Below are 27,356 nucleotides of genomic sequence, written 5' to 3'. Positions count from 1 at the left end.
TCTAATTACCTTTTATTAGTACAGCTGTTATGCACCATCTGGGCAAATTACCTTCTAACAGTGAGTAATTGTGCTAAATTGAGCAGCAGTTCACCTATTGCTATATTTAACGTCAAAGGGTAAGAAACTGCCTTCAAACTCCCAAAAAAAGAATTACTAAGCATCGAAAGCCACAATTAGATATGTACGCAAGAGAAATCCTGAGAATGAGAGGGAAGGGAACACACACATTGTATTTTTAAACTTTGCTCAGTTCATCAAATATCAAAAGACGAGTGCACTTTGGCAAAATATACTGTGTGCTCATATATAAACCCTGTCTCTCTCATAACCACTCACTGTTTTACATCAGTCGGCACGCAAACTTCAGAGCTCGTGAACACTCACCCCACATAGAAAAACACACCCACTTAGGTGTACCCTTAGCTGTACCTCCCCCCTCCCTCACTCTGCCCCTTCGTCACCCCTTGTCCTCCCTCCGCCTCCTCCTCCTCTGCTGCCTATTTCGAGGTATGTGGTTAGCTGGGTGTGCTCGGTGGCCAGATTTAAAATCACTGACCCATTCTCTGTATAAATTCTCTTTTACCTGCCTCTGCACACCTCCGTCAGCTTCGCCAGGCCGAGCGGAGTGTGTGTTCATCACACACGGATACGTACACTCTTTGACCCTACTGTTAGTGCCGAGTGTATCAGTCCACTCCCTTTCTCCGTTTCCTCCCAGGCAAGCCCCTGCTCTGATCTATTTCAGTGTGTTGTGGCTAGCAGGGTGTGTGTGCGTTTGCGGCCCTGCCCAGTAAAATACAGACTTTTCAAGGAAGTCAGCAATATAATATGGCCGCTTTATTGTAATTACAAGGTTCTCCTTTTGGAAATAGAGCACTGAGAGAGCTACCCACAGGCACTTGCTGAGTCCGTCTCCAAGATCTAATGCCATCTCTTGCTACCCCTCTGCAGACGCCCTTGTCTCGGTTTCATCCATTCTTGAAGTCTCTCTAGCTTGCAGTGACCCAGATGTTGCCACACCAGGCAGCTCTGTCAGCTGGATTATAAGTCACCACTTGACATTGCACCTACTTAAGATTCCACTGCTGTCTGACTGGATGGAGTGTCAGAAATCAGTTTGGTGGGTGGCCATGTCTGATGGAGTTTTCCTTTAGGGAAATCTTGTGGTCACTGGGTTCTTAAAACCCTTAAATTACAGCCCAGAAAATTATAAGGCTTTATTAATTCAAATATGGCTGACTTTGGGACTTAATTGTGTAATTAAAGGGTTCACATTGACCTGTTACACAGATTTTTTTCTGGACTAGACAAGTGGAGGCACCTGCCTTTTGATGTCCGGATATTTTACCACACTGTGACATTTTTAGGAGCCTCACCTCTTGATAAAGTGGTCACTGCGATGTGCCATAAGTCTGATTCAGGATGGTGAAGTCATGCTGCCTGTGAGGGCATGCATGCAATTCCTGTCCTTTGGAATTTGTGGTACCTCCATAATGTGGATGCTCAGCAGATTGTGTGGATTATACTGTTGCTAAGGCAGGGTTTCTTTATGCTACATTTGGTTAAGGGTGTGGGCGCTCAGGATGAAACACACTGGACACTAAAACTGCACTACACACAATTGTCGAGCCAAATATTTCCATCTTAAATGCTGTAACAGCAAAATAATATTGAGATGCCACTGAGTCACTATATTAAACCAAAATGTGTGACTATATGTTCAACTATACTCAATATATACAGAGTATGTACTGTTATACTGTAACAAATTATCTTGCCATTTGAGGATCCCTCCATATAAAGCTGTCCGGGAAAAGATTTCATATAGAAATCCTAATTTCACAAAAATGGGATGCTGTGTGTGCTGTTGTGGAATGCTTAAAAAAATCTGTTTTGAGCATTATCGTAGCTGGTGATAGTATTTTAACTGGGTATGAAAGGGGCGCCCTCAAAAGGTTCAGTCGTCCACAAACATGGATGAGGTGAGGTTCCTCACTTTGTCAAGTTTAAGTTCAGTTTAACGTTTCTTAGCGCAAAATTTCAAGGGGTTTTGAGATTTCACCATCTAGAATCTATAATGTCATCAAGAGATTACAGAGAAATCTCTGCGCATAAAGGACAAGGCTGAAAACCAACTTTCAATGCCACTGACCTTTTGCCCCTCAGGTGGCACAGCATAGAAAAACCTATATGACTGTGTATTACTACATGTACTACATGTCAGCTCTCTGAAGGCAGCATTAATGCTGAAAGGTACATGCAAGTTTTGGCGCAACATATGCTGCCATCCAGACAGCATCTTGTTTGGGGATTTCCCTGCTTATTTCAGCAAGACAATGCCGAGGCACATCCTGCACATGTTAGAACAGCATAGCTTTGTAGTAAAGCCTGCCTGAAGTCCAGACCTGTCTCCTATTGAAAATGTGTGGGACAATATGGTACATAAAAAAAGGCAATGGAGACCCTGGATTGATGAGCATCTGAAGTTGTATATTAAGCAAGAATGGCAAAGAATTTCAGTTTCAGAACTTTTCAAAACTTCAAAACTTTCAAAAGATGCCCCTGTCCCAACTTTTGTTTTTTAAGTATTTTAAAAAAAACAACAAGAACTAAATTTGTCAGACTGAACATTAAATATCTTGTCTTTGTACCGTTTTCAACTGAATAGAGGTCAGAAAGGCTTTTCAGATCATTTCATTCTATTTTTATTTTTACACAGCGTCCCAACTTTTTGGGAATTTGAGTTTGTACAATTACTTTAATTTACTTGGCAAGACAGATACACAGGATCTAATTCAACCTTGTGCCATTAAAGGCACAAGTGAAGTGGCCATTTGGAATGGACCACTTGCTTGGCCCCTGGTAGTGCCGCTCTGTCAAACTGCTTATTTGATCATACTACAAAACTTGGCAATTTTACACTATGCAGTTCTGTTCTGTGATATTCTGTGTTTAAAATGTCCAACAGAAAATCTTTTCCCCTTCACACATCCAGGTTCTAACTTTACTGATACTTTTTATCACTTTTTAAAACATATTAAACATTTGGCTCAAGCAACCACAGCTAGGTGTTTTCTGCAAAATAATCTGATAAGTCAGTAAGAGCATTACTATATGTCTTTTTTTAATACTTATTAATTCCTGCTCTGTGTTTTTATGCAGGCCTCAGCTTGCTCACATCATCTACAGGGACGCACCAAACAAAGCAAATGGAAGCAAGCCTCAGGATCAGTAGGCACCTGCTAAGCACCTGTTGTGAACCTGCTTTCAGACAGACGCTCACAGAGTCTTACACTGCATACCAGAGGAAAGATGAGTGGATAACAACACTGACGCTGAGGTTATGTAGAAAGATGGAAAGTAATATGGCTGTAATTTTATATATAAATATACACTCTCTGATTGATAACATAACATCATTCTTTTTAAATCTGACCACTATGATAACCTTCAACTTTTTTATTGCATTAAAATCTATGGAGTGAGTCCAACACTGGTATCCCGATTGAGGTGCAGGGGTTACAGGGGTTTATTTGCAGAATATGGCAGAAATAAATAAATAAATATAATGGGTATGTTTTCATTAGTGTATAATCACCTGAAAATAAGAATTATTGTTGGGTTTTTTTCCATTACCTCAGAATGAGCCATTTAAATCTATGCCATCTTGCACCACCATGTTTCTGCAGTAGCCCAGAATGGACAAACCAAACACTGGCTTGAAGGAGAAGGGAGAGGAAAAGGGGTTTGCAATCTGCAAGCTAACTAAAGTCTACACACTGGACCTTTAATGCATGACATTAAACACAAAGTGCTTTGAATCAAAGTAAATGATCATGCCACATAATATTAAAACAAATTATGAATACTTTAAACTATTATATAAGTAATTCAAATAAATAAGATAAGATAACTTAGGTAAAAACACTTATGTTAAAAAGATTTTGGACATAAGTCATAAATTAATCCTTGAATAATGAATCAAATTGATGTGTTAAAAGTCCATAAACCCAACCTGAGCACACACTCATACACACAGATACATCAAGACAACAGACATGACACATTCAACTGAAGCACAGCTTTCTGTTGCATCGGTGATAAAATCATGAACGTAACAAAAATTGTGATTCCAATCCTTGAATATGAATCCTCGAGTTTAAGTGAATAAATATTGTACATATACAAGGGCAAAGTCTAGCACAAACACATACCACAGATGTCTCTTGGGGTGTCTCTTTTTACAACTTGTGGCATCTACTTTCAGAGCACAAGGAGGCCAGAACCAAACAGTCTGTTCTTCAAAAACACTCGATCCACTGTGTTCAGGAAGCCAAAATAAAAACCCAGAGCTGCCGCAGTAAGGGAGCGTTTCCTGGACTTTCTGATTTAGTATGAATAACCCTGCAGTCAAAATAACAGCTGAGGGGAGCTTCAGTGAAAAATAACTCCCAACTGGGAATTCAGGTAAATGACAAATGCTGGGTTTATGTTGTTTTCACTGCATTTTGTTCTATTTTATTGCATTAAATGCAGTAGTTGCTTTGTTACTTTCAGCTTTGCTGTTTTGTTCACCTCATCTGTCCTCCTTTTTTCCATTCCATCAAAGAAATCTTTAATGTTTTTTCTTCTACATCCAAGAACATGAAATGCTATATTTTCCATATTTTAAATATATAGGTATAAAAACTGCCCCAGCCCTTTTTTCCTTATGATTCCTGATGGATAATTGCTGGATGCAGCAGCCTAGTTGATGGTTTCAGAGAATGATCACACAGCGGCCGTCCCTTCTCATTCTACATACATCAAAGTGCACCCCTGTAGTTTCTTATGAGAAGGCAGTACAATTTTCTTTCTCCCTTGGCAGCTTTGTATGCAGACTCATACACACTACGTTACCGCTGAACTGAGGCTAAAATTGGGTCCTTGTACTTTAAGCGTGTCGATTTTCTCTTTGTCTGGAATTTAGTATCCAGTAGACATGTATTCTGGCAGAATATATAGTTAAATTGGGCATCTTATGAGTCCGTAATTACAACAAAAATCATACAGCATATGAAAAGGAAAGTATCTGGCACTGGCAGAAACCTGGAGCATATCCACGCTGAAGATTATGGTATATACAGTACTATAGTTCAACCAGTGTAGATGATTGAAGCTGTCAGTGGGCAAGATATTATGCTAAAACTAGCCATATTTACACACTCTACCAGTTACAAAAGGTGTTACCAGCATTTTATTACATTTCTACAAAATAAGCTAATAACCTTATGACACTAATCATCCTCCAAGTCTGTTCCACCAATATTACACAAGTAATTCAAGTAATTATTTCATGCAAACCAAACTAGCAAATACATTTTCATTACTGCTAAATGCTGAAGGATATATTTTTATATTGTATGATTAATATTGGCAGAACAAAAAAAGAAAATGGCAGCATTGCAGTGTTGACACAAATTTCTGAGTTTGTTGCTTCCTGCTTAAATGTGTGTCACAGATATAATCATCTGTCTGCCATCAGAGTACAGAAAAGTATTAGGACCTGATATAAGGGAAAAAGGAAAGAAGAAAGGTTTTTTTTTCAATTTTGGATTTTGAGAATAAAGTCGAAATGTTAAAAATAAGGTTGAAATTTCGACGTCATTACAAAAATGGAAAGAAAATCTTCCTCTTCTCATTAATTTTTTCTCATGCCTGGCACAAATACCAATATCTGACTTTATTCTCAACATTTCATCTTTATTCTCAAAATGCAAAGTTACTGTTTTTATGCCTTTAGGGTCTTTTTTTAACTGTTGCTCCTGGGGAATGATAGTAAAGGGTGTTATCATGGAAATACCGCAGAATGCAAACATGCCCCCCCCCCCCTCTTCTCCACAGAGAATCAGACTTGATGGGGGGATGAAGAAATGAAGCGCAGTGAGAAAGAGTGAGTGGTATAGAGCATCAAGGGATAATTATAGTTAATTACTACTTTCTGGATGTGGAGTCTGCACTCAAAGAAAGTGACTAACCGTGGGCTGTGTGACTGCAGAAACATTTACGAGGCAGACGGCTGGGCACAGGGGATAGCTTTGAAATATAGAAGATACTATTGGGTGTTTATGACAGGTAGAGATATAAAAGCAACTTTGAAATTATACAGGGAATGTCTCTTTGGCATTACTACTAAAATTGATTTAAGGTTAATGTCCCAGTGGTTTGATATGTTCTCTGTAGCAAATAGAAAATTAAGTTTTACTTGGTGAAGAATGTTGTGTTTATATTGTTTTGGACTTAAAGGTATTCTCCTATAGATGTGACATAAACACAGCACATACAGTGAAATAATAGAATATTGAAAAAAAAAAATGTTGATTCTGTTTTGTACAATCCAATATGATAAGCTTATGGTGCGTAGTTAGTGTTGACTCTGGTCATTTTGAGATGCAATTTAGGATGCTGGAGTTGAGTTCATTAGCATTTCTTCACCATAGAGTATGTCTGCTGATGTTCTACTTTAATTAGACATAGAGTATATTGGTTTATCTGATGTAGTTTCATTTCATAAATATTAAATGTATCATAATTTCTATCAACCTCATCTGGACCAGGAAAAGCAAGCCAATAGTCCCGAAGTCAGACCTGGGAGAGGAGTTTGCAGGAGAGTGCATGGTGCCTGGGACTGTACCCTGGTTGGACTGAGCATGAAGGCGTGTCAGAAGGCCATGTGGGTCAGTCATCTGCAACGTCCCCTACACCGTGTGTTGGTGGATTGTCAGCCGGGCAGCAGGTGAAGGTGAGAGCTTGGCCAGACTGAAATAAACTGCAGTGGTGCTTCGTTATTGGATATTTAATAGACTGGAAAGTCTCTTAGTAAGTGTTACACCACAAGTCACCAGAGCAGCTTGTTATAGGAACAAGGATTTACAAGGAACTAAAAGAATTTTGTTTATATTGAAGGCCCCTGTATGTAAAAGTGGTGTTTCCACCACAAAATATACTATCAAAAATAAATTTAGTTCAATCAAAATCTCCCCATGTTTCTTTTTAACTTGCTAATGTGCTGCGCACTGTAACTCGGCCTGGAAAAATTTGATTACATGCTTGTTTCATATTATTTTACTCAGAATTTGACCGGGTGGGGAACAATAAGAACAACTATGCAGAAATGGCCATTCTGCTCATGGATCGTCTTGTTAACTTATGTAGGTCATATAGAGTAGTGCTTCCCAAACTTATTTCCTGGGAACCCACTTTTTAAAAATGACGAACCAGTTCACAATAAGCCTCATCAATATATTCAGGAAAGAGTTCATTCACGCATAAATTAACATTCCTGACCATTTTCACTGCCATTTCTGCATTACCTTCTATCATCTTGATGTTTTAATGAAAACATAAACATGTCAAAACTTTAGAAATGGGAAATAAATTAATTTAGCCTGAGTTAACAGGCCATCATATTGTTTGTATTTCCTCTTATTAGGAAAACACTCCTGTTCAATCTCTCTAGCAGCACAGGGGTCCATGGCCTGAAAAACAAGACCCGTGCCCTAAAGTGTTTGATCATCAGATGACTGAAGACTCGACTCTTTGAACATGCAATAATTTTTTTTCTGGTAAAAATGCTTCCAAATGCTTTTTTTTTTTTTTTTGAGTCTTGCACACACATCCCACCCCCTCTCCTTCTCTCTCCCTCGTCTCTCTCCGCGCACCTGAGCTGATGCTGCAAAACAAGGCCACGTGGGACTGACCAATCAGAACGAGAGGAGAGCTCCAAGGGTTTGGATGAAAGGGGCGTGGTGAGTAGAGCGGACAAAAGTCTGATTGGCTGGTCGGACACTCACTCTTCTCTGCTGGCTCAGCGCGGTGAGTGGTTCTGATCTACCTGAACGGTTCTTCACGAGTTATAAAGCCAGATTTCCATGCCATAGAAACAAATACAAGAAAATAGGAAGTAGAAAAGGTAAAGAGACATACTCTTCCCGCCCCACTCACGAAATTTTGATTTTTATAGAGAATCAGGGACAGACAGGAAGGTTTTCACTGACTGCCTTTAGTCCAGCGCGCAACATTAAACCACTTGCTCACTGTTGAAAAGAAAGACGCCATTGTTGTGTGTGTGTGTGTGTGCGGTGAAATATTTGTATAGGCCTGTCATTAAAACGTTCAGCTCACACTTTCAGACGCTCCTCCGTAAACGTAAATCTACGTGCGCCGAGTGCGCAATTACGCACGCCCTCTCTCGTTCTCTCTCTCTCTCTCTCTCTCACTCTCCCCCTTTTCCATTCACTCTCTCTCTCCACACACACACACATACACTCTCACTCTTCGTGGGAGTTAGTGTGTAAGTAAAGAAGGGGAGAGGGAAAGAGAGAGAAGGGAGAGAGAGCGTGATTCCAGGTCTCTCTCTGCTGCTCTCTCCACTTTGGGTACTTGTACCCACTCTGACTCAATGGGGCTCTAGCACGAAGGGGTTAAACGTTAAAATAAAAGATATTTATTCACCCCAAACCCCCTTTAGTGTTTAGGTTTTGTGCATTAACATAGACAGACATAGGCAACCCATTAAGGAAAGTCTCCGGGAGAGAGGTAGAGACGTCTCCAGAGGCGTGCCTTTTTGTCTGTCGCCTCGCAGAAGGGTCAGTCGGGTCCCTCTCGTCGGCTGGCTTTCTGTGAGAGGATAACTTCCACCATATCCTACATTTACAGCTCAACCAGGCCGGCAAACTACTGCAACACTATGGATACTGGAGATTGTCCCTTTCGGAAGAAACGGAGACCATGGCGCATGAACTTCACATCCTTCGCCTTGGTAACAGTGGTGCTCGCCGTGTGCCAAACGACCGTGGTTCGTGCAGGTAAGAGTGATTCTCTTATTAATTATTGTGGTGTTTAATGTGTGTGTTTTTTTTGTTGTTTTTTTTAAAGATGTAGTCAGATTGTTTGGTCACTTTTGGTGTTTTTTCTCTGTTTCAAACGTATTCATTCTTCGCGCTGTCCCAATGGATTGACCGTGCGTAATAAACGTACACCTCATCCATTATCGGACACTTGCGCACCTGACATTTTTCTTTACATTTTCCCGAGAAAAGTGGTCAACACTGCCCCAACAAGAATAACTTCACAGTACCCGGTTATGTAAATGTATTTTGGCGTCGATACCTGCGTATGTAGAGGTTTATCTCTGCTCTACCTTCTGACTGGCATTCCTTAAACATCACAGGGCTACTTGCGTTTCTCCCTGAAGGCTTTGAAATTCACATAAGTTAGTTCGAAAACAAGAATAAGAGATGCGGGGAGAATCTGAGTGTCCGAACTTCAGAGAGTTTTGGAGATTTTAAGCGCTGCATCTTTTAATGTCCATCTCCTAGACAGTAATGTCTATTGAGAAAAATGTGACCTTTTTTCTGTTTATTTGTGACTTTATATTGAAAAGGTGCTTTTAGGTGGAATCTCATCAGTCTTAACATTCCCTGTCCTATAATGGATTTTCCTATCCATCAATTTTTATTTATAAATTTATTTTCTGCAGGAAAATAAATAACCGTTTTATGTTTCGGATTAAAGTTTTTTGTCGCTTATCTGGACATCATTTCTTCGATCCTTTCCTCCCTCTCCCTGCGCGCATGTCTTCTGACAGGTGTCATCTCAGTGTCACGTTTAGCCACTTGAATATTTCAGGCACTCATTTTAGTCATTTTGAACTAATGTTGACTTTTATTTTATTTATTTTGTCTTCCTATGAACGTAATTTCACTGCTGAGAAGCCCATTCAGTTTTGACAGGTGCTCATTTTACGCACTTGTGCGGCCCCCCATCCGCAGGGGGGCATGGGGTAGGACGGTGCAATGAGCTGCTGCAGTCGCTTTTTTTTAGGATGTTTATCGGCTAAACGTTCCGTTTATGTGTCAGTACTGGTATTTTTTTCTGTATTGTATCTGAATATTGGCCTGTGAGTAAACTGGGGTGTTGATACAGGCTGCCAGCAGGGACTGTGAGGTTGGATGAGTGTTTACCAGTTCAGCCTGTGCACCAGTCCGTCCATCACTGCCTCTGGTTGTCCAGGGAGGAGGGATTTCTGCATCAAGTTTGTAGGATGTCACTGTACGCCTGTGGAAAGTTTGCGTTTTTTTCCCTCAGTGTACAACAAACTGTTTTTGGATTAGTTTTAATGATGATAACAACGATAACTAGACGTATATAATTTTAAGAATCAATTAGTTTAAAAGATCTTGGACATTTTTCCCAGTCATCAATATTATTTACTTTTTCTGTTCTTTTAAAACTTTATGCCCCCTCCTCTCCTTTCTCCCCACAGTTATAGATGAGTTCGCTTTAAAAATGAACGATCTGTGTGCGCTGCAGTTCCTGGAAGGACCGCTGGTCGTCTTGAGTTATTTTTAACACAGACAGTTCATTGACTCACCTGAGTCCAGATCAGTTCAGATCTGATTGAAGACTTTTGATGCGGAATGGAATGCGGCAAGCCATGGAAAGACATATAAACACATATATATTTAAAGTAATATTTTTTTTTATAAAGTGCGGTAATGCGAGTTAAAATCGTGATGTTTGGATATTATACTGTATTTTCTGACCTTTTAATTAACCTTTTAAATTATGAACTTTTCCTTCGACTACAGTAAACAGTTCTGAAGCCGATTGGAAAATTATTTTTATCTTTTGACTGTGGTTAGATTTATTGTTTTTAAAACAGAAACGAGGTTTCACTGCTTTGGCAGAGACGCAGATTTTAAACATGAACTACCAGAGCAGGTTTAGTTTCCACAAACGTTTTTTGCAGAAATAGATTTGGCGTATAAGTTTCAGTTGACAGATGGATCAATGGCTCTTTATTCTTAGTTTGGACAACTTGTGGGGACAGCTTGCGGACCAAGGGGGCTTTTGTAACATAAATTGCCCCCCTCCAGTGTATTCTTTGGCCCCGTTTCCAATTTCAGATTGCGAGAGGCGATTGCACCTTCCCGTCGTCTCCCGTGTGTATTTTGGAGGCGGAAGCCTGAGACATTTTTGCTTTTTATGAATAGGTTATTATGCGGCAGAGCACCTCGGTCGCAGGGGCTTGGAAGTGAAAGCGTTCAGTGTCTCCGTGTCTATGTGCGCTTTGTACAGTTCTGTTTGTGTATATGCGTCTGTAAGCTATGGATGTTTTGCCCAGTTCAGGGTGTGGAAATGTATGCCATCAGTGTGAATGTGCCTCTGTGTGCAACACCTCGGCCCGGCTGTGTTTCTCATCTTAAAGGATGCTTGTAGAGGTGCTCGTTTGCTTGTAGAAAACGATCTTTATCTTCTGACCCTATGATCATGTCAGAGTGACGCAAATTAAACACTCATTTTACCTGTAAGCGCGTGCCCAGTCACCTACGTGCGTAGCGTTCCTGCGCGCTCACAGTGGCCTTTGTGCGCACGGTTGGTGAGACGCACGGCGCACGGCGCGTTCCTGTGCGCGCAATGTGGTGCAGCAGCGCAGATGTTAGTGTAAACTATAGCAGCGCCCCACCCAAGCAGTGAAAGACAGATTTAGAGAAGAAAGTGGTCAGAATCTTTCATGTTTATTCTCTCTTCCCCGAGAGAATGAAGAGTCGAAAAAAAGGAGGAGGGACGGATGAGGCACAGCCATTACCCAGAAAGCAGTGGGGCTAGAAAGGCATGAAAGCCGAGTTTTGTTCAAAGGAGGAGAAAATCAGAGGGCAATATTTTCTTGACATGGATGTTCCTCAACCTCATTTCAAAGCAGAACTCTCCTCAAAGGGCAGTCTGTCCCTGGCTTGGCTAAACATAACTTAACCCTGCTCTCTGTCTCCCTCTCTGCTGGTGAATAGAGCTCCTATGTGTGGAGGCAGAGCAGGGTTTTGACAGTTCATTGCTGTGATTATATGGAAGTGTTGGGATTTTCGGTCTTCTACTGATCACACGTGACTCAGTCTGGCAGCTTTAACTTTGTCACTTTGATTTTCCTCTGCTTTGTCATCATTTTCCCATGGGCCCTTGTAGCTCTGGTGATTCATATCCATTCTCTCTTCTCTTCTTTTTACCCATACTTTGTTTGCCAGAGTAATGCGTCCAGTGTTGCCAAGTCTGATGCCTTACCCCTATCAGATGTGAGCATTGCACACATTTCTTAACAGCCATCATAAAAACCTATGAGCCAAAACCAGTAAGAGTTTACTTTTCAGCCACAGTTATCAAATCATTTGGTGGGTACAGTAGGAATCGGCAGTTGACTTTTTAACTCATCAACTCACTGCCTTTCCTCTGCAAGATTAGATTTTGTAAATACATAAACACCATTTATATCACCAAACTGACACATGCAAGTGTGTCAAGTGCTTTCAGCTGGTGGGCAACACTTTTTTTGCACTGAGCTGAGCCTTCCAGGCAGACCTTACTCTCATTCGGCATATAAGAATGACAAAAACCTCATCCATATCCAACCCTAAACTTAACCATGTCTAATGTAAGATTGCTGTGTTGGTGGTGGTAGGACAGGCTGCCTGGGACACTGAGTTTAGGACAAAACTGTTCCTCTTCTCAAAGTTAATGTCCACCAACCTGCAGACTATTAATGAACAGGACAACTTAATATCTAAACACTGGGGCAGCTGGTGATTTTAAAATAGATTAGTCTGAAAGGGAACTGGGAATATGAATTATATTAAGTGTGAGATTCTCTTTTTGTTGTTTGACGTTTCTCTGTGTTACTTTGTCTCTTACAGAGACAAGTTTACAGTTGATAAAAAGAACTCCTCTTTCTAGGAACCACTAATCAGGACTGTTCAGAGGCTTGGATACCTTTTTGGAATTTTTAAAACATATCTAGGAGCAATTATTGTGACTGATATTGCATTTGCAATATGATTTGCAACAGTAGAGGGAAAATATCACATCATTATTAAATCATGATTCCCATATTCATTGAAAAACATAAAAAAGTTTATGGTGTGATTTTTGTGGGGATTTGTACCAAATAAAGATGTTTTCTGAAGTCTGTAGAATATAGTGTGTAGGTCAGTGCATTTTTGCAGCAGAACAATATTTAATATAAAATGGTATTTTGACACATTATGCCTTACAAACAAATATTGAACTGAACTGCTGCAATTTCAAAATTGCAATAGCCCATATTGCAATTTCAATAAAGTTTTGATTGATTGTTCATCCCTTGGCTCAGCTACCGATGCAAAATTGCATCATTTGCATGGACATATAAGGCACAGAGTGTGGTTGTAAAATGAAAACATGCAGAAGTCAAAGACATCAGTGTGAAATACACATAATCGTTTCTGAGGCCTCAGTTCTAACCCATAACATCCCCTCAAACTGTGAACTTGTAAAAGCCTTTCTCAGACTAAACCACACCAGCACTGCAGACTTAAGGGGACACAGTGAGTAGCAGATAGTTCTTTCTTCTTCGCTGGTTTCATAGGTGATGATTTCGTGGTTTGTGTGTGTGTGGATAGTTAGGCGTCATTCCTCCAAGGCATTCTGCTTTAGCAGAAGATGTACAAGGACGGCAGGAGAGTGTGCCAACTTTATAATGACAGACTGTCTGTATAGGATGCTATTCCTAGTCACTGTTATTTTGCTGCTTCTAGGAAGTCGGTGTAGGAGGTTGTGGAGACCAGCTGTGTGTTTTTACATGTAATGTTAATGTACATCTCTTTTCCAGACGTCAGTACGGTCTGTCTATTTGGAAATGGTTTTAAATGTTGGTGTAAGCTAGTTGTTTGCTTAGACTGGGATGACTTCAGTCCATCATATATTAAACAGAGAGTAAGCTTTAAGATATAGAACACATGCCGAAAAGTAATTCATCACAGGAAGCACTTACCTCTTACCTCTTCATAACTTTTATCAGACTATGTGAAGTGGCCTAATGCTGAAATTCCCAATTATCTAAGAATACTATTAACATACAACATTACTTTATTCTTTCTCCATAAATATTTCTTTCTTATTAAGGTCACAAGCAGACTGGAATCTATCCCAGCATGCATTGGGAGGAAGGCATTGAAACACTGGATCATTTTAACGACCAAATGCAATAACTATTCATGAATTACTGATGGCTGCATCAGTGCAGGAACAAAACATACTTAGTGTAGAGTGTTGTAGTAAGAAACTATTTATCCACCGTCTCCTTACAGTTGTTTTTCCAACTAATTTGCACTTACAGTATAAAGATCCTCAGAATCTGGGACATGTGATATCTGATGTGGGGATTTCCACACTGAAAAGGTGTCGCTAGAAAAGTGATGATAATTATTATGTAATACTGGCTCACTGCTGTTACACTTCTCTCTATTATAAGTCTGACTTCTCACCTCTGGCTAGACTCTCAGATAAGTGTAGGTATTCAGATTCTACTAGTCACTGTTACTTTGATTTTGTTTAAATATATTCTTGGTACCTTACACGGTTCTAAATGTAAGTTTGTTTAACAGTTAGGATCAAACCAATCGATTGGTGAAATGGTGAATAAGAGTATGATTTTGTATTGTCTGTGAGGATTATAAGACATGCTGTAGAAATTTTGTTTTTTGCAAGTTTTAGAATATTATCTACAGATTTTGTATAATCTGCATTAGCACCGAGCAGTCTTCAGAAGGCAGATTATAAATCAGTTTAAGATAAATGAAGTTCAGTGTGATAGGTGCTTTTGCATTAAATGTGGTGTGTGCAGACAGTGTTTTTGGATGGTAGGGTTTTGTAAAGTAAGTACCATCCGAGCCGGGCTTTGAAGTCATTCAGCACATGCACATCAATGGCCCTATAAGACAGGTTTCTAATTTGTGCCGTTGCTGACTGTCTGTCCCATGTGATAGCACATTATAGGGAACCACTGACTGTCTCCTTGTCAGGGCCCTGTGGTCCCATGTAGGCCTTGTGGTGTCAGTATCCACCCTCAGATCCAAACTAAGACTGTGGCCACCAGCCCTGAAACCACACGAGACTCCAGCACGATACACGTTGGCAGCATCGGTGCAGCACACACAGACGGGTACAGACCACATAATGGTACACAGGGGACAGTAGAGGACTTGGTCACATGCTGGCAGCAGCTCCTCAATGGAGGGAATGAAGAAACCACATAAGGCTGCAATACAGTAAATGTTGGCACTACCTTGTAGTGACGGAGAAAACACATGGACTGTGGGATTCATTAGTACTGATACTCTATAATTAGTGCTGAAAGAGGCAGGTGTAGAAACATAAAAGCACTGGATAAAAACAACTCAAGTTGTGAATTTGTTATGAAGAAAAAAGAATTTTCTTGTAAAGTTCTTTGACTACATGATTAAGAATAATAACCTGGAATAAAGATGAATTCTGGTTATCCATTAAGATATTAGCAATTGTACTGAAATATTTGTACCCATTTGACTTTCGGACACTTTTTGGTGTTTGATGTGCATGATAGAAGCATTAGATTCTACATCTTTTTTCTCCTCAGTGGATTATAAGTTTGTCAGAAGTTTCCAAACTTTTTCAATCCTACATGTCTAAAATGACACAGTATCCATTAATTATAGTACTGAAATGACCAAAGCTATAAAAAATGATTTAAGCGCTCATTCAAAACCTCAGTTCAGTCTTTATTGACCGGCCTGAAATGTGGCTTGCGGCAAAACCAGACAGTATTCAGGTACTTTTTCTATATCAGCATTGCATGAAGGTTTAGTTCAAAAAATGTGCCTAGGACTTTTTTCATTTTTACCATGGTATCGCAAGAGGTGTCAAGACTGTTTCTTTAATACTAGAATTATATCAAAGTTTGAAATTCTTTTATCGTGATAACTTAGAATCATGTTTAAAGAAAAGGCCTGAAGACTGCTCATAAACTGAAAAAGTAATCCTGTTCTCTGCATATTTTGCTCCTCTTAATATTTACTCAAAACATTTTTTTCAGGTTCGGGTTCAAGTTACTTTTTTGCACCTGTAGGTAGATTTGGTTTGCAGAATACAGCATCCATCTTGACACATTTACAAACATCACAGGCAAAGAGATGATAAGAGTACCCAAAGGCTCTGAGGACTTAATAAAATTGAGAAATCATTTCTTATCCATATTAAAATCCCTCACCATTTCTTTTGTTCAGTAAGAAATAAGTTACACAAACTCTGTGGTGTCACTGACCTGCTGCCGTCATCAAAGTTCAGATTTATTTTCATACTTCCAACATTATTCTTGTTCTTTAACTCCTTCAAGTTTTGTCTTAATCTATTTTCTGTCTTGCTTATGAGTCCTCTGCTGTTATTATCACACCTAGGTCAGGATTTACTGACATACATACAGCACAAAGGACAGTTCTGTGTTGGTCTTTTTTTTCCCTTTTGAAGCAGCTAGCCAGACTCTGTCACAAGGTACAACATCGACATGATAATAAACACCCCACTGACAAACCAAACCCTCATTTTATACCATATAAACAATGTAAAGTCTAATAACCCCCTTTTTACAGCATGGGTACTCATAATGGATTTTCTGTCTGTGTACACAAGGCATTATAAATAAATCGTAACTATAGAGCACCATGTTGAAAATTATAACCTACAGCAGCTCGTACGCCTCGCCATCGTGGTCAGCTGGGTGTATGGGGACACAGCTGGTGATTAAGGAACAACTGGAATTTAGTTTATGAAGTGTTTCAGTTTTAAAATTAGTTTTATATTTAGCTTTTTGTATTTTGTGCTCATTTTTTTTTCATGTCAGGCTCACAATGCCTTGTCATCTTTATTCATTCCTGAAATGCCAGAAGACTAAAAATATTGAGACAAAGTTTGTGCATAGATGAATTTGAGTGTGTGTTAATTTGTGGTGAATATTGCACGCCCCTCTTGCTCTGTGTGTCTAACAATGTGGTCGTTGTGTAAAGGTGAGAGGTGAGGGGTCAACGTGTCAGCTGGAGTGTGTGTCTGGTATTTGGCAGAGCTGTATCAAAAGAGGAAAGGGCACAAGTGCACACACACACAAATACACATACATATGCACACACACAGAAATTGTTACACAGAGCATCTAAGACAGAAAGCAGGAGCTTCTCTTCCTCTGAAGTGAACTGAGGATCACACAGTTGTCACCTCACACAAGTCTGCAGTGATAGTATGACCCAGGACTCAGAGGGGTGGCTGGATGGCTGTGTGTCTTTGTGTGTGTGTGCATACACTCTTGTTTCAACACAGGAGTGTATGCATGATATTTAAAAACATCATCCAGGATTGTGTTTGACTGAACAAGCAGGTTTAGAAAATGGATGGAATATAATATGGAAAATTATCATTTCATGCTGCTCCTCATAGGAGTCCCTTATTCGTATTATTTAATTTAAAAAGTCTCATGTTGGCTTTCCAACAAGCTTGATTCCTTTACTGGGCAAACTGTGTTGACCAGCAATTCCGATGTGTTGTACGTTGAATCTGTGAGTCCAGCTGGTTTGTGTTCAGACAGAAGAGGTGTGTGTGTGTGTGTGTGTGTGTGTGTGTGTGTGTGTGTGTGTGTGTGTGTGTGTGTGTGTGTTCTGTTAGTCAAGCTGTTTACCCTGTTAGCTGACACAATGTACAGACACTCTGCTTAATAGTTACTCATTAAGTGAGCATTAGTATTGTTTATCTCTCACTGCTGTGAACGTGTCTGTTTGCATAGTGTGTGTACATGTAAACACCTACAGTGTGTGTCCAACATCAAGTGGTTCCAGCCCTTCAACAGACTTTGACTGTGCTCTGTTAACTGAGGTGCCTGTCAGAAAGTTCATTAAGTCTGTTGTAGCTCCATCTTGTGGCAGCTTTGGGGAACTACAGTAATACAAATACTACTGGAAAACACTTCAGTTTTAGCAGCACACCTCGTTTTACAGTGTGACTGCAAACCTGAGTATCACATATGTTTTCTATCAGGGTGTAATAAGCTGGTGGTCTGCATGTTTGGTCAGTTGTGGGTCTATGGGGCTGAGTGTGTCGGAATATAACAGTGATAGGATTGTTTCAGTCCTGGGGCACCTGTTGAAAAAAAACACTTCCACCCTATCATACAGTGCTCCATTATAAACCAACAGCATGTCATTTTTTCAGATTATTTTTACACTAGTTTCATGGTTTTGCATGTTACCTTGATGGAAGAAATTAGAATCACAATAAAAACATTTTTAGCGTCAGAAATATATTGTAACATCATTCAACCTCACTGATCACTCTTAATCACTGCAATGTCTGCAAATTTAACCTCACAATGGTAACAAGTCCAGTTAAGCTGATAAAATAAAAATTAAAAGACAGGTCAGAAAAGACAAGACAAGGGGGATTATACAAAAATCTCTCCAATATTCGAACAATTTAAATTAAGTCTAATCAGCAACATCAGGGAAATGAGTTTTAGTCATAAAGGCACTGTATTAATGCTATGATCAGTGTCAGTTGTACTAAAACTGGCCTTTTCATTTGAACTAGCCAGCTGTCAGTAGGGATAACTGTACAGGCTACTGTAATTTTTACCTACAGCGTCAGTTGTAACTGCCCTCACGTGCCTGGGAGCCCTGTTTCCTGTCTTAATGACACCAGTGTAATTGGCCTGCGTTTTCATCAAAGGGCTGCAGCCATCTGTGAGCGCTTATGGTAAGGAAGACTGATGGAGCGTGAAGAGGGTAAAGAAAGAAAGTAAAGAGAGAGAGTTTGTGCCCCCTGGCTCTCTGTTTTTCTACCTTGTCTAGTTTCATATTTGCCACTCCTTGTCTCATGAGGTGTATTGGTGCAGTTTTCCCTGCCTGGGCTTTGAGAGTGTGTACCTCTGTGACTCTGTGTGTTATTTTTGTGGGTGTGTTTTTGTCGTGATTGTGGTCCTCCAGGCAGGAAGGGCCAGGAAGGGCCCCGGCTGCAGATGTGAGGTAGGCAGGCAGCGGGGAACAGAGCGGCACATTGTACTGGGTGTACTGGGGGAGCTCGGGCTGCAATCTGATCCAGTATCCTGCCATCACAGAACCACGCTGTCTACTGTCACTGACTGACCCCCCCCAAAACACACACACACACACACACACACACACACACACACACACACACACACACACTCACTCCACCTTTGCCTGAACCTCTTTCCCTCCTTCATCCTTTCATTTCCCTCCTTCCTTTCCTCCCTCTACCGCTTTCTCATTCCCAGCATTCCTTTGCAGATCTGAAAAAGTCTTGGGGAAAAAAATCAATGCCTCTCAGGTCTTAGAAAGTTTGAAAAGTTTGGAAATTGTACACAAGGTCAGAAGGCCCCATTTAATTTGTAACACTCTATTTTATGGACCAAGTTTGTTATGAAAAAAAACAAAACAGTCAGGTGTACAGAACTTTAAACAATGAATCATACATTTCTTTTTCTCTCTCAATGTTCATCACTCCATTTGTGTGTCCATTTCTGCTTTGACCTGTCTTTTCCTCTTTGACTAACGAATCTCCATTCTGCTCATTTCCGCCTTCAAGCAGCTGTTTTTAGGGAAGTTTCTGTTTTAGATGGTTAATGTAGCATCAAATAGCTCTCAGTCTAACATGTTGCTTATACATCCTTTTGTTTCTCCCCTCCTTCCTCAATCCATCTCTTCCTCTTGCTCCCCCTCCTCTTCCTCTTTCTCTCCCTGGTGTAGAGTGACGTTTATGGCCTGTGGTCTAGACACCCTGAGGCAATATTAACGCACCATTTGCTCTGTCTGAATAAATATTACCATCTGTGGGTCTGTTTGACTAACTGTTAACTCTGAGACACTGGGTGTTACCTAAACACGAGCACCACTGATGGGATCAGTGTGATTTTAGGATGAACACACGGAAACTTCACATTAGAGGTCAATATAAAGCATCACAAGTGGCTGCACATTAAGATGGCTTTATGATGCAATGTTACAGTGTTGTCAGATTCATAATACATTCATGCAGTCAGTAATTCATGCATGTCAGTTTCTCTTTCTATTATCAGGTGATATGAGTCTTTGAGTGTGGCTCTATATGTGTGTATGTGTGCCTCTTTTCATTCATGTCTGATGGGCAGCTGTGCCTCAGGACAGGAGTGAATATCATTTTTGATTTTTCAAAAAATTGCAAGAAAACATTTTGAAAGAGATTCTTTAACATCAACAATACTCAAAGTGTTGACTGGTGTGTGGCTGACAAACTGGTGCTGCATGAAAGAGGTGCATAAACTGCATCCTTTGATAGCTTTGCTCTTTCCAGCTCTTTACTGCAACAGCAGGCCACATATTTAGGAATAGTGGCCCATATGGTGATGAGCTCCTTGTTTTGTTAGAATTAGCACCATGCTGTTATAAGCTCTGCTGTACTTTTCAAGTATACTGAGGTGTGCATGATTCTGCTTAAGTATGATGCTTTTAAACCTGGAAATGACAGATTATTGACGTGGCTGTTAAATGAAAAGTTAAAACTTATTAGAAATGCCACAGCAGTACTGGCTATAAATGAATTTAACTGGCTGGTAAGAGCAAAGTTAGCTCTCTGGTGCACCCCAAACACAGGAAGGGGGAGGATAAATATGTTCAAGGAAATGTTGAAAACTTTAACTTTGAATCTGCCTCTCTCACGGGGACTCATCAAGATCTTGTAATTGTCCATAGTAGACTTTATAATTACATTTGATTTGGGTTCTCAGCCTGCAAAAGTGCATGCAAGCTTTCTGTTTTGAGACCTTGGCAGAATTAGTGTTGAGCATGTTTGTCATTCCATCTTGAATTAGACAGCAGGGCACAGAGCAGCTCGGCATCTTGGGACGAGTTGCATTAAAAAAAGTTCAAATTTGTAGCATGCTGATGTGCCTGAACAAACAGAAGTTAGCATTCACTAGAAACACATTGAACAACACATTTTTGAATAGCAAATTTTCACAACAAGCATGATTTGGACATGTGTGAAACAACATACAGTAAGACTGAGCCTATAATGCTGTTATAGGAATCAATGGCATGCTGCAGTTTTAACAGGCATCTATTACCTTAACCACTGCATTTACCAGAATACTTTTACAAGACAGTACAAGTCAACTAATTAGTAGTAATCAGGCATCTGCCCTTTTTTAAGATTTAGTGCTTACGGTGGTGAAATAAGTGCTGGCATGAATGTCAAACTAACTGTAAATTATGTTTCAAATTATCCATTCTTTCAAGAAGTTTGTTTCAAAAACAGAGAGACACTGAGCAATGAACTTCAGGTGGCAGTTAAATAGATATATGCATATAACGTGACTGACTTAGATTTTCCTTCTGCCTGTAAGATTGCTACTTTTGATTTACATCTGCTGTTTAGCCGCTCATGTAGGAAAATTAATTATAACATGAGAAACGTGGTTACTTTACTGTGTTATAGTATGATATTTATTGTAGCATGGGAGGCCATAAAGGAAATCAAACTCAGAATTCCAGAAGTTAGAGCCTTTCTTTTCAAACTGAAATGCACAGCCTGACACCAGGAAGGTAAACCACAGTGCAGACTGAAGGTGGAGAAACAGACTGGTTGACCTCAGTGTGTTAAAGTGGAGACATGATGCGAGATTGGTCAGTACGGTGTTTGTGTGTTGTTAGGGTGCATTCTGTATATCTTGAGTGTGTGTGTGTACCTGGATTTTTTTGTGTTAGTGCGTGTCAGCTGAAACTGAAATGCCTGTGTGTCCTCAAAGAAATATTAATTTGACTCAGCACTGTAACATCAACAGCCACTTGTTTCAGCTGCTTGATAAATGTGAGCAGAATAGACGGCACTCTGATCTAAACTGAGCTTTACTGTACCTGCAGTGGTTCATATATGTGGCTTGGACTGTGGCCCATTCACTCCGACACAGTGCTTCCTTTCTTACATTATCCCTAAACGTACAGTGGTAACCATTGTGGATGTGCTCTTACCTGCTCCTGTCCCATTAGTGCTGCAAGCACATTTAAGATTACTTTCAAGATTAACTTCTTTGATCCTCTTTGAAAAGACAGGCTTTTGCAGCTGCAAAAAATTGCTGCAGTGAAAGATGAAAATTTCTTGTAATTTTGGATTTAGCAACATTGCAGAAGTATAGCAGTAAGCTTTAAAATATCTTGACCTTTACAGTGAATTCTTGTTCAGCAGTAACAGTTTGATAGGCCCTATGAAAAATTGTTAGCTAGATAGTCTTCTGTGTCTGTTCTATGTATATGCAAAAAACACCAGTATCTGTATAACTCAAAGTAGAGCTGCAACAGGAATTTATTTGCATCAATGCAGGCATCACAGATTTTCTGTCTGTACACGTCCACATCCACAGAAAGTGACACAAGAAAACCAGAGTGAAGTGCTCTGTCCACAGAAAGCAGGACTCAGAGTTAGATATTGTATCTTTTGTTTTCATTGTTTGTAAGCATCACAGATCAGCTGGATTAGTAATGAATGAGTGGAATTTACTGGTTTCTGGGGATTAAAGTTTCAGCTTTAACATTTTCCTTCCTTACTTATTAAATTAAGCTGCCATGTAACACACAGGGCAACTATTCCAATGAGTTGTTTGTTATTAAAAGACGTAATGAAACATTTCTTTTTTCGCTTCTCCTCCTCAGACCCAGTGGATGTGTTGCGGGCTCTGCAGGTTCCCTCTCTCCCCGAGGGCGTGAAGAAAGTCCCCGGCTTCTGCACATCCCGTCGCTCCGGTAGTCCCGACCATGCTTACCGCATCACCAAGAAGGCCCAGATCTCTGCCCCCACCAAGCAGCTCTTCTCAGGTAGGCCTCAACTGGACTGGACGTCACATTGTTTGATCACTGTTACTATAGACACCCAAAATTTAAATTTAAGTTTCATGTTTGTTTTACTGAAAGAGGTATCACCATTTAATGATTTGTTATTGCACTTTCATAATGCTAGATGACTTGCAAGAGACAGATTTTTAAAGATAATCAGGGTTATTTTCTCAGACACTTGCAGAAACTCTAAGCAGACACAGACAACATTATACAACTATTCACAGGCTGAGTAGCACTCCTCAAGATGAGTAAACTGATCTATCCTTAATTAATTCATTTTACTTAAATTTAATCAGTGTCATAATAAATTTGGTTCACAAAATTATTATAGATTGAAGCAAATGTTTGAATAGCTAGCTGTTTTAATTGGTTGTTTCATATTTTTGTTTACTCTCTAATATTTCAAGTCAAATTTTGATATGTACTAAATCGTCTAATTTGTTTTGGTTTTTTTTAGAATTAACCAATGGAAAATACTCAAATAATCTTGCGTGTGTTTGTTGGTCAAAACCAGCATACAGTTCCTGTTGACAGTTTTAACTGCCTGTAAATCGTTGCGCAGTGGTATCCATAGCAACAGCACTGGTTACTGGCTAATTGCTACGCTAACTGTTAGTAAAACTGATAATAAAACGGACTGAGCCATGGGTTAAACTTAAAACAAACTTTTAAAAGTAATTGAGGAATTAAACACAGCTTGCACCCCTGTGGTAAGTGGCTGTAAACCCAGCAGTACACTCAAGTATGTCCTGATACAGCGAAATAGTGAATATTATTTGTTCTGTGTACGCTAATGTTAATAACTAACTTAGCAAACCGTCGCTATTTAGCTAGTTAACATATTTAGCATAATACTATGGGCTAACTTACTGAGAATCGCCAGGTAGCATAACTCTTAGGAATAATTTACCCAAATGCATTGATACAATATACTACAAAGTGCATACATCATCTCAAGTTTTTGTATCTACTTTATTTTAAAAAGACAGCTTGCTCAGGAGAGAGGAAACAAATCTGAAGAAATTACCTTGTGTTCATGTGTTATATACCAGTGCCACAGTACACTCGATGGATGGGTGTAACACTTAACATATATACTATAAATTCCAAAGTACAGAAACCTGTAATCAGAGTTACAGGTTGCTATATGTTTGCATGTATTTTAAACTGAGCTTTCTGGAGTTAAATGAAGCTATTCTGTCGTATGCTAGATTGCTCATGGACATAAGGTATAATTATGTGTTGCAGTACAGAAGCTCAGTTAAACTGTGTGGGAGAGCCATAACAAATTAACTTTAGTATACTGTCAGACACCCTCGAGTAAGGAGAGAAAAGAGAAAGTAGCACTTATGTGGTTGTAAAGAAATCTTCAAAAGTCAGAGTTGATTTTCAAGTCATTTTCTGAGGTTCAGCCTTCCCTCTTCAGCTCTGCCCACCTGTTATTATGTGTCCTCATCATCTATGCCAGTTTCACATGGGACTGCATTATGATATTCCATGATCTTTTAATCCTGACACTGATCTCTTACTGTAATCACTTAAAGTTCATAACTAGTGTTTCACAATTTCTTCTCCAGCTCTCATCCTGCCCTACCTCTCTATTCTTGTCTATTTTACCCCAGCCACCACTTGTTCTCTACCCTGTTCCTGTTTCCTTCTCTTTCTTCACCTTCACTGTCCTCTCCTGTTTCCATGATAAATAAATGCTCTGGTACAAAGTCCAGGTCAGTCAGCTGGAGCTTTTTGTCTCCTTTCTCCTTTTACTGTCTCTTTCTCCTCATTTTTCTTCTCCTAAAATACCTAGAAATCAGTCGAGCATTGACTTGTGCTCATGGTCTAACCCCTCTGTCATTGTCTCTCTCCTCCCCTCCCTCATCAATAGGTCGATTCCCAGAGAACTTCTCCATCATGGCTCTGGTTAAGGCCCAGGCTGGTCTCCAGGCCTTCCTCCTCTCCATCTACAGTGAGCAGGGCATCCAACAGCTTGGCATTGAAATGGGACGCTCACCTGTGTTCCTGTACGAGGACCAGAACGGCAAGCCAGCCCCTGAGGACTATCCACTGTTCAGAGGCGTCAACCTGGCTGATGGCAAGTCAGTAACCAGCAACAACCAGTTTGTGACTGGTTGAGATGATATGATTGGGGTTGTGTGGGTGTGAGTGTTGTTGGGAGTGTATATATGATAAGAGGGTTAGTTTGATCAGGCCTGTAGTCGCATTAAACATTTATTCGCCTTTGGTTCCTCCTCCTTGTCTCTAGGTGGCATCGCATTGCTATCTCTGTTTCAAAGAAAAACGTGACACTGCTGCTGGACTGCAAGAAGAAGATGACCCGTCCCCTGCCACGTGGCAACAATGCAGAGGTTGACACCAATGGCATCACGGTGTTTGGAGCCCGTCTGCTTGATGAGGAGGTTTTCCAGGTGAGGACCTTAATAAGCATAACTGAGAAGGGACACACTATGCTGTTATTGGTTGTATAGCTGATTACTGTCTAAGTCAAAGGTTCTCTTTTTTTTTCCTCGGCCAAGCACCCCTTACAAGATAGAATATATACCAGGGACTTGTGGCTGGGTATTGGTACTCAATACCTTTAAGGTATCGATTAAAATAACCCTGTACCAAGTAGCATTGAAACTTCTCCATTTAAACAATACCTGCATTCAATTATTGAATGGTGCCACATCTAGAAATAATGACTATTTATATGGTTTTGCTTGCAGCCGATCACTGCAAGTATTCTTGATAAAAAAAGAACCTGGTATGACTTTAAGGGTTGTAGCGGGAAAATTATACGTTGAACTTTGTGTTTAGTATGAACTGACCTAGCATAGCCTGGGTGAGAGAGGTATTTGTACAGGATTGTTTCTTATCCGAGGATTATTTGATAAGGAATAACCACAGAGCAGCTTTTCCTGTGTGGGACTGATGAGTTCTGGCCTCCCTCAACAGGTGGACAACTTTTGGTTGCACTCAGTACACCTACACACATCCTGACTCAGCCCCCTTTTTCTCTTTGCCAATAAAATGAATGTGCATTCTTGACTCATTATCAGCCTACTATTACTACTATATTTTCAGATTTTCCACCACAGGTTATTGGTATTGGTACTGGTATTGTACCAATACTGGGTATTGTTTTTTAAACAATACTCAGGGCTGAGTAGAATAATTTGAAGTTGCCTATTTTTTTGCTACTACTACTTATACTTGGTATGGCTTTTAACACCATATCAAATTAGTCAGACAAGGTAAAATCAACTGAAATAATAAAAAAACATTAATATTTTAAATACTTAAGACGTTTCTATTGAGCCCCATTAAAGATGAGCCAGTGTACTGGGTTTTGTTGACCTGTTTTTTCTCCTCTACACAGGGAGACATCCAGCAACTGCTGATCGCCTCCAACCCCCAGGCTGCTTATGACTTCTGTGAACACTACAGCCCTGACTGTGACTCCCCACTGCCCAAGACCCAGGCTCAGGACCCCAACACATACGTGAGTAACAGCACTTTAACACAAGTTCATACAGAGACATATGAAGTCTCCACCACACAAAAAAACGTTTTATCAGACTATTAATAAGGGTACAGTAACCAGTCTTTAGATTTCACTCACAGCTCTTCTCAAGGTTACTGCGGTATGAGGTCTCAGTTGTTCACACAAAGTGAGCACACTCACAAATCCCATAGCTCTTATGAGACTACTGGGTGGCATAACCTCAGACTGTTAGCATGCTAAACACAGTTCATTCATAAAAGTTTAGGCTCATCTGTATCTCCGATAAAGGAGGCCCAAAGAGAATCTGTGGACTTAGTCTTCCTTTTTTGTAGCATTTTTAAAAAGATGATTTATTTTAAGAAAGAAATCTATTAAAACAGTCACTGGATTTTTCTAAGAATCTGTTAAAATGTTTATTTTTCTTTTCTGGCAGTTGTTTTTTGTTGGACTAAATCGAGGAAAGATATAAAGGAAAATTAAGAAAAAGGCAATCAGAGTGCTAAAGAAAATGAAAATGCCACATTCCTGGACCAGATTATTCCTGTTTTTAATGATATGTATACTACTGTAAAGGAGATTGAAAATTGAATGAAGGACCAATTTTCATATGTAAGATTGCACCCAGATTGTGGCTGTTACTTAATAGATACCTCTGGGTCAGTTAACTCAGTTAGGAATCTTCTTGATTGAAAAATACTCCCTCATCTTGTGGAACGGTGGTTAGCACCGTTGCCTTTCAGGAAAAATGTCCTTCACGTTAATTCTTGCATGTTCTTCCCATGTTTGCTTCAGGTTCCTCCCAATGTACATGGGTTTCTCTTACAGGGAGGTTATAAAATCAACAGACTTTCCAAAGACTAAAGAAAACAGTCTTATCTGTGTTTGGAAAGCTACAGAAAATTGTCTAATAGTAAAATAAAGACTGTACTACATTCATAAGTCCTCTGAAAATGAAAGGAAAGTCCTCAGGTTCAGTTTGGGTCATCTTATAATGTCATCAAAGTGCTGCTCTCCCTTTCTGTCTTCCTCACGCATCCCCGTCATCAGCAACAGTTTGTATCCATCCACTTCCCTCCTCACCTCTTCAGTCTGTGTGCATT

At 39.9% G+C, this 27,356-nt stretch overlaps 1 protein-coding gene across 2 annotated transcripts in view; it reads left to right on the top strand.

Annotated features, from left to right (window-relative positions):
- Nucleotides 1-8,129: 8,129 nt before the first annotated feature.
- col11a2 (collagen, type XI, alpha 2) overlaps nt 8,130-27,356 on the top strand; it is a 53,992-nt gene continuing 34,765 nt past the window's right edge. The window contains exons 1-5 of one of the 2 annotated variants that reach the window (XM_084739261.1): nt 8,130-8,849; nt 22,572-22,733; nt 24,637-24,847; nt 25,015-25,177; nt 26,131-26,253. In XM_084739261.1, the coding sequence (XP_084595387.1) occupies nt 8,732-8,849; nt 22,572-22,733; nt 24,637-24,847; nt 25,015-25,177; nt 26,131-26,253 (777 nt within the window). In that variant the 5' untranslated portion in view covers nt 8,130-8,731. The remainder of the gene's footprint in view (nt 8,850-22,571; nt 22,734-24,636; nt 24,848-25,014; nt 25,178-26,130; nt 26,254-27,356) is intronic. The other variant, XM_084739260.1, reaches the window with a different exon arrangement.

This window comes from Lutjanus erythropterus, chromosome 16 (genome assembly GCF_056507025.1).
Source record: "Lutjanus erythropterus isolate fLutEry1 chromosome 16, fLutEry1.hap2, whole genome shotgun sequence".
In the NCBI taxonomy this organism is placed as follows: domain Eukaryota; kingdom Metazoa; phylum Chordata; class Actinopteri; order Lutjaniformes; family Lutjanidae; genus Lutjanus; species Lutjanus erythropterus.
Note: the sequence above shows the minus strand (reverse complement) of the source record. Positions and strands in the feature narration are given on the sequence as shown.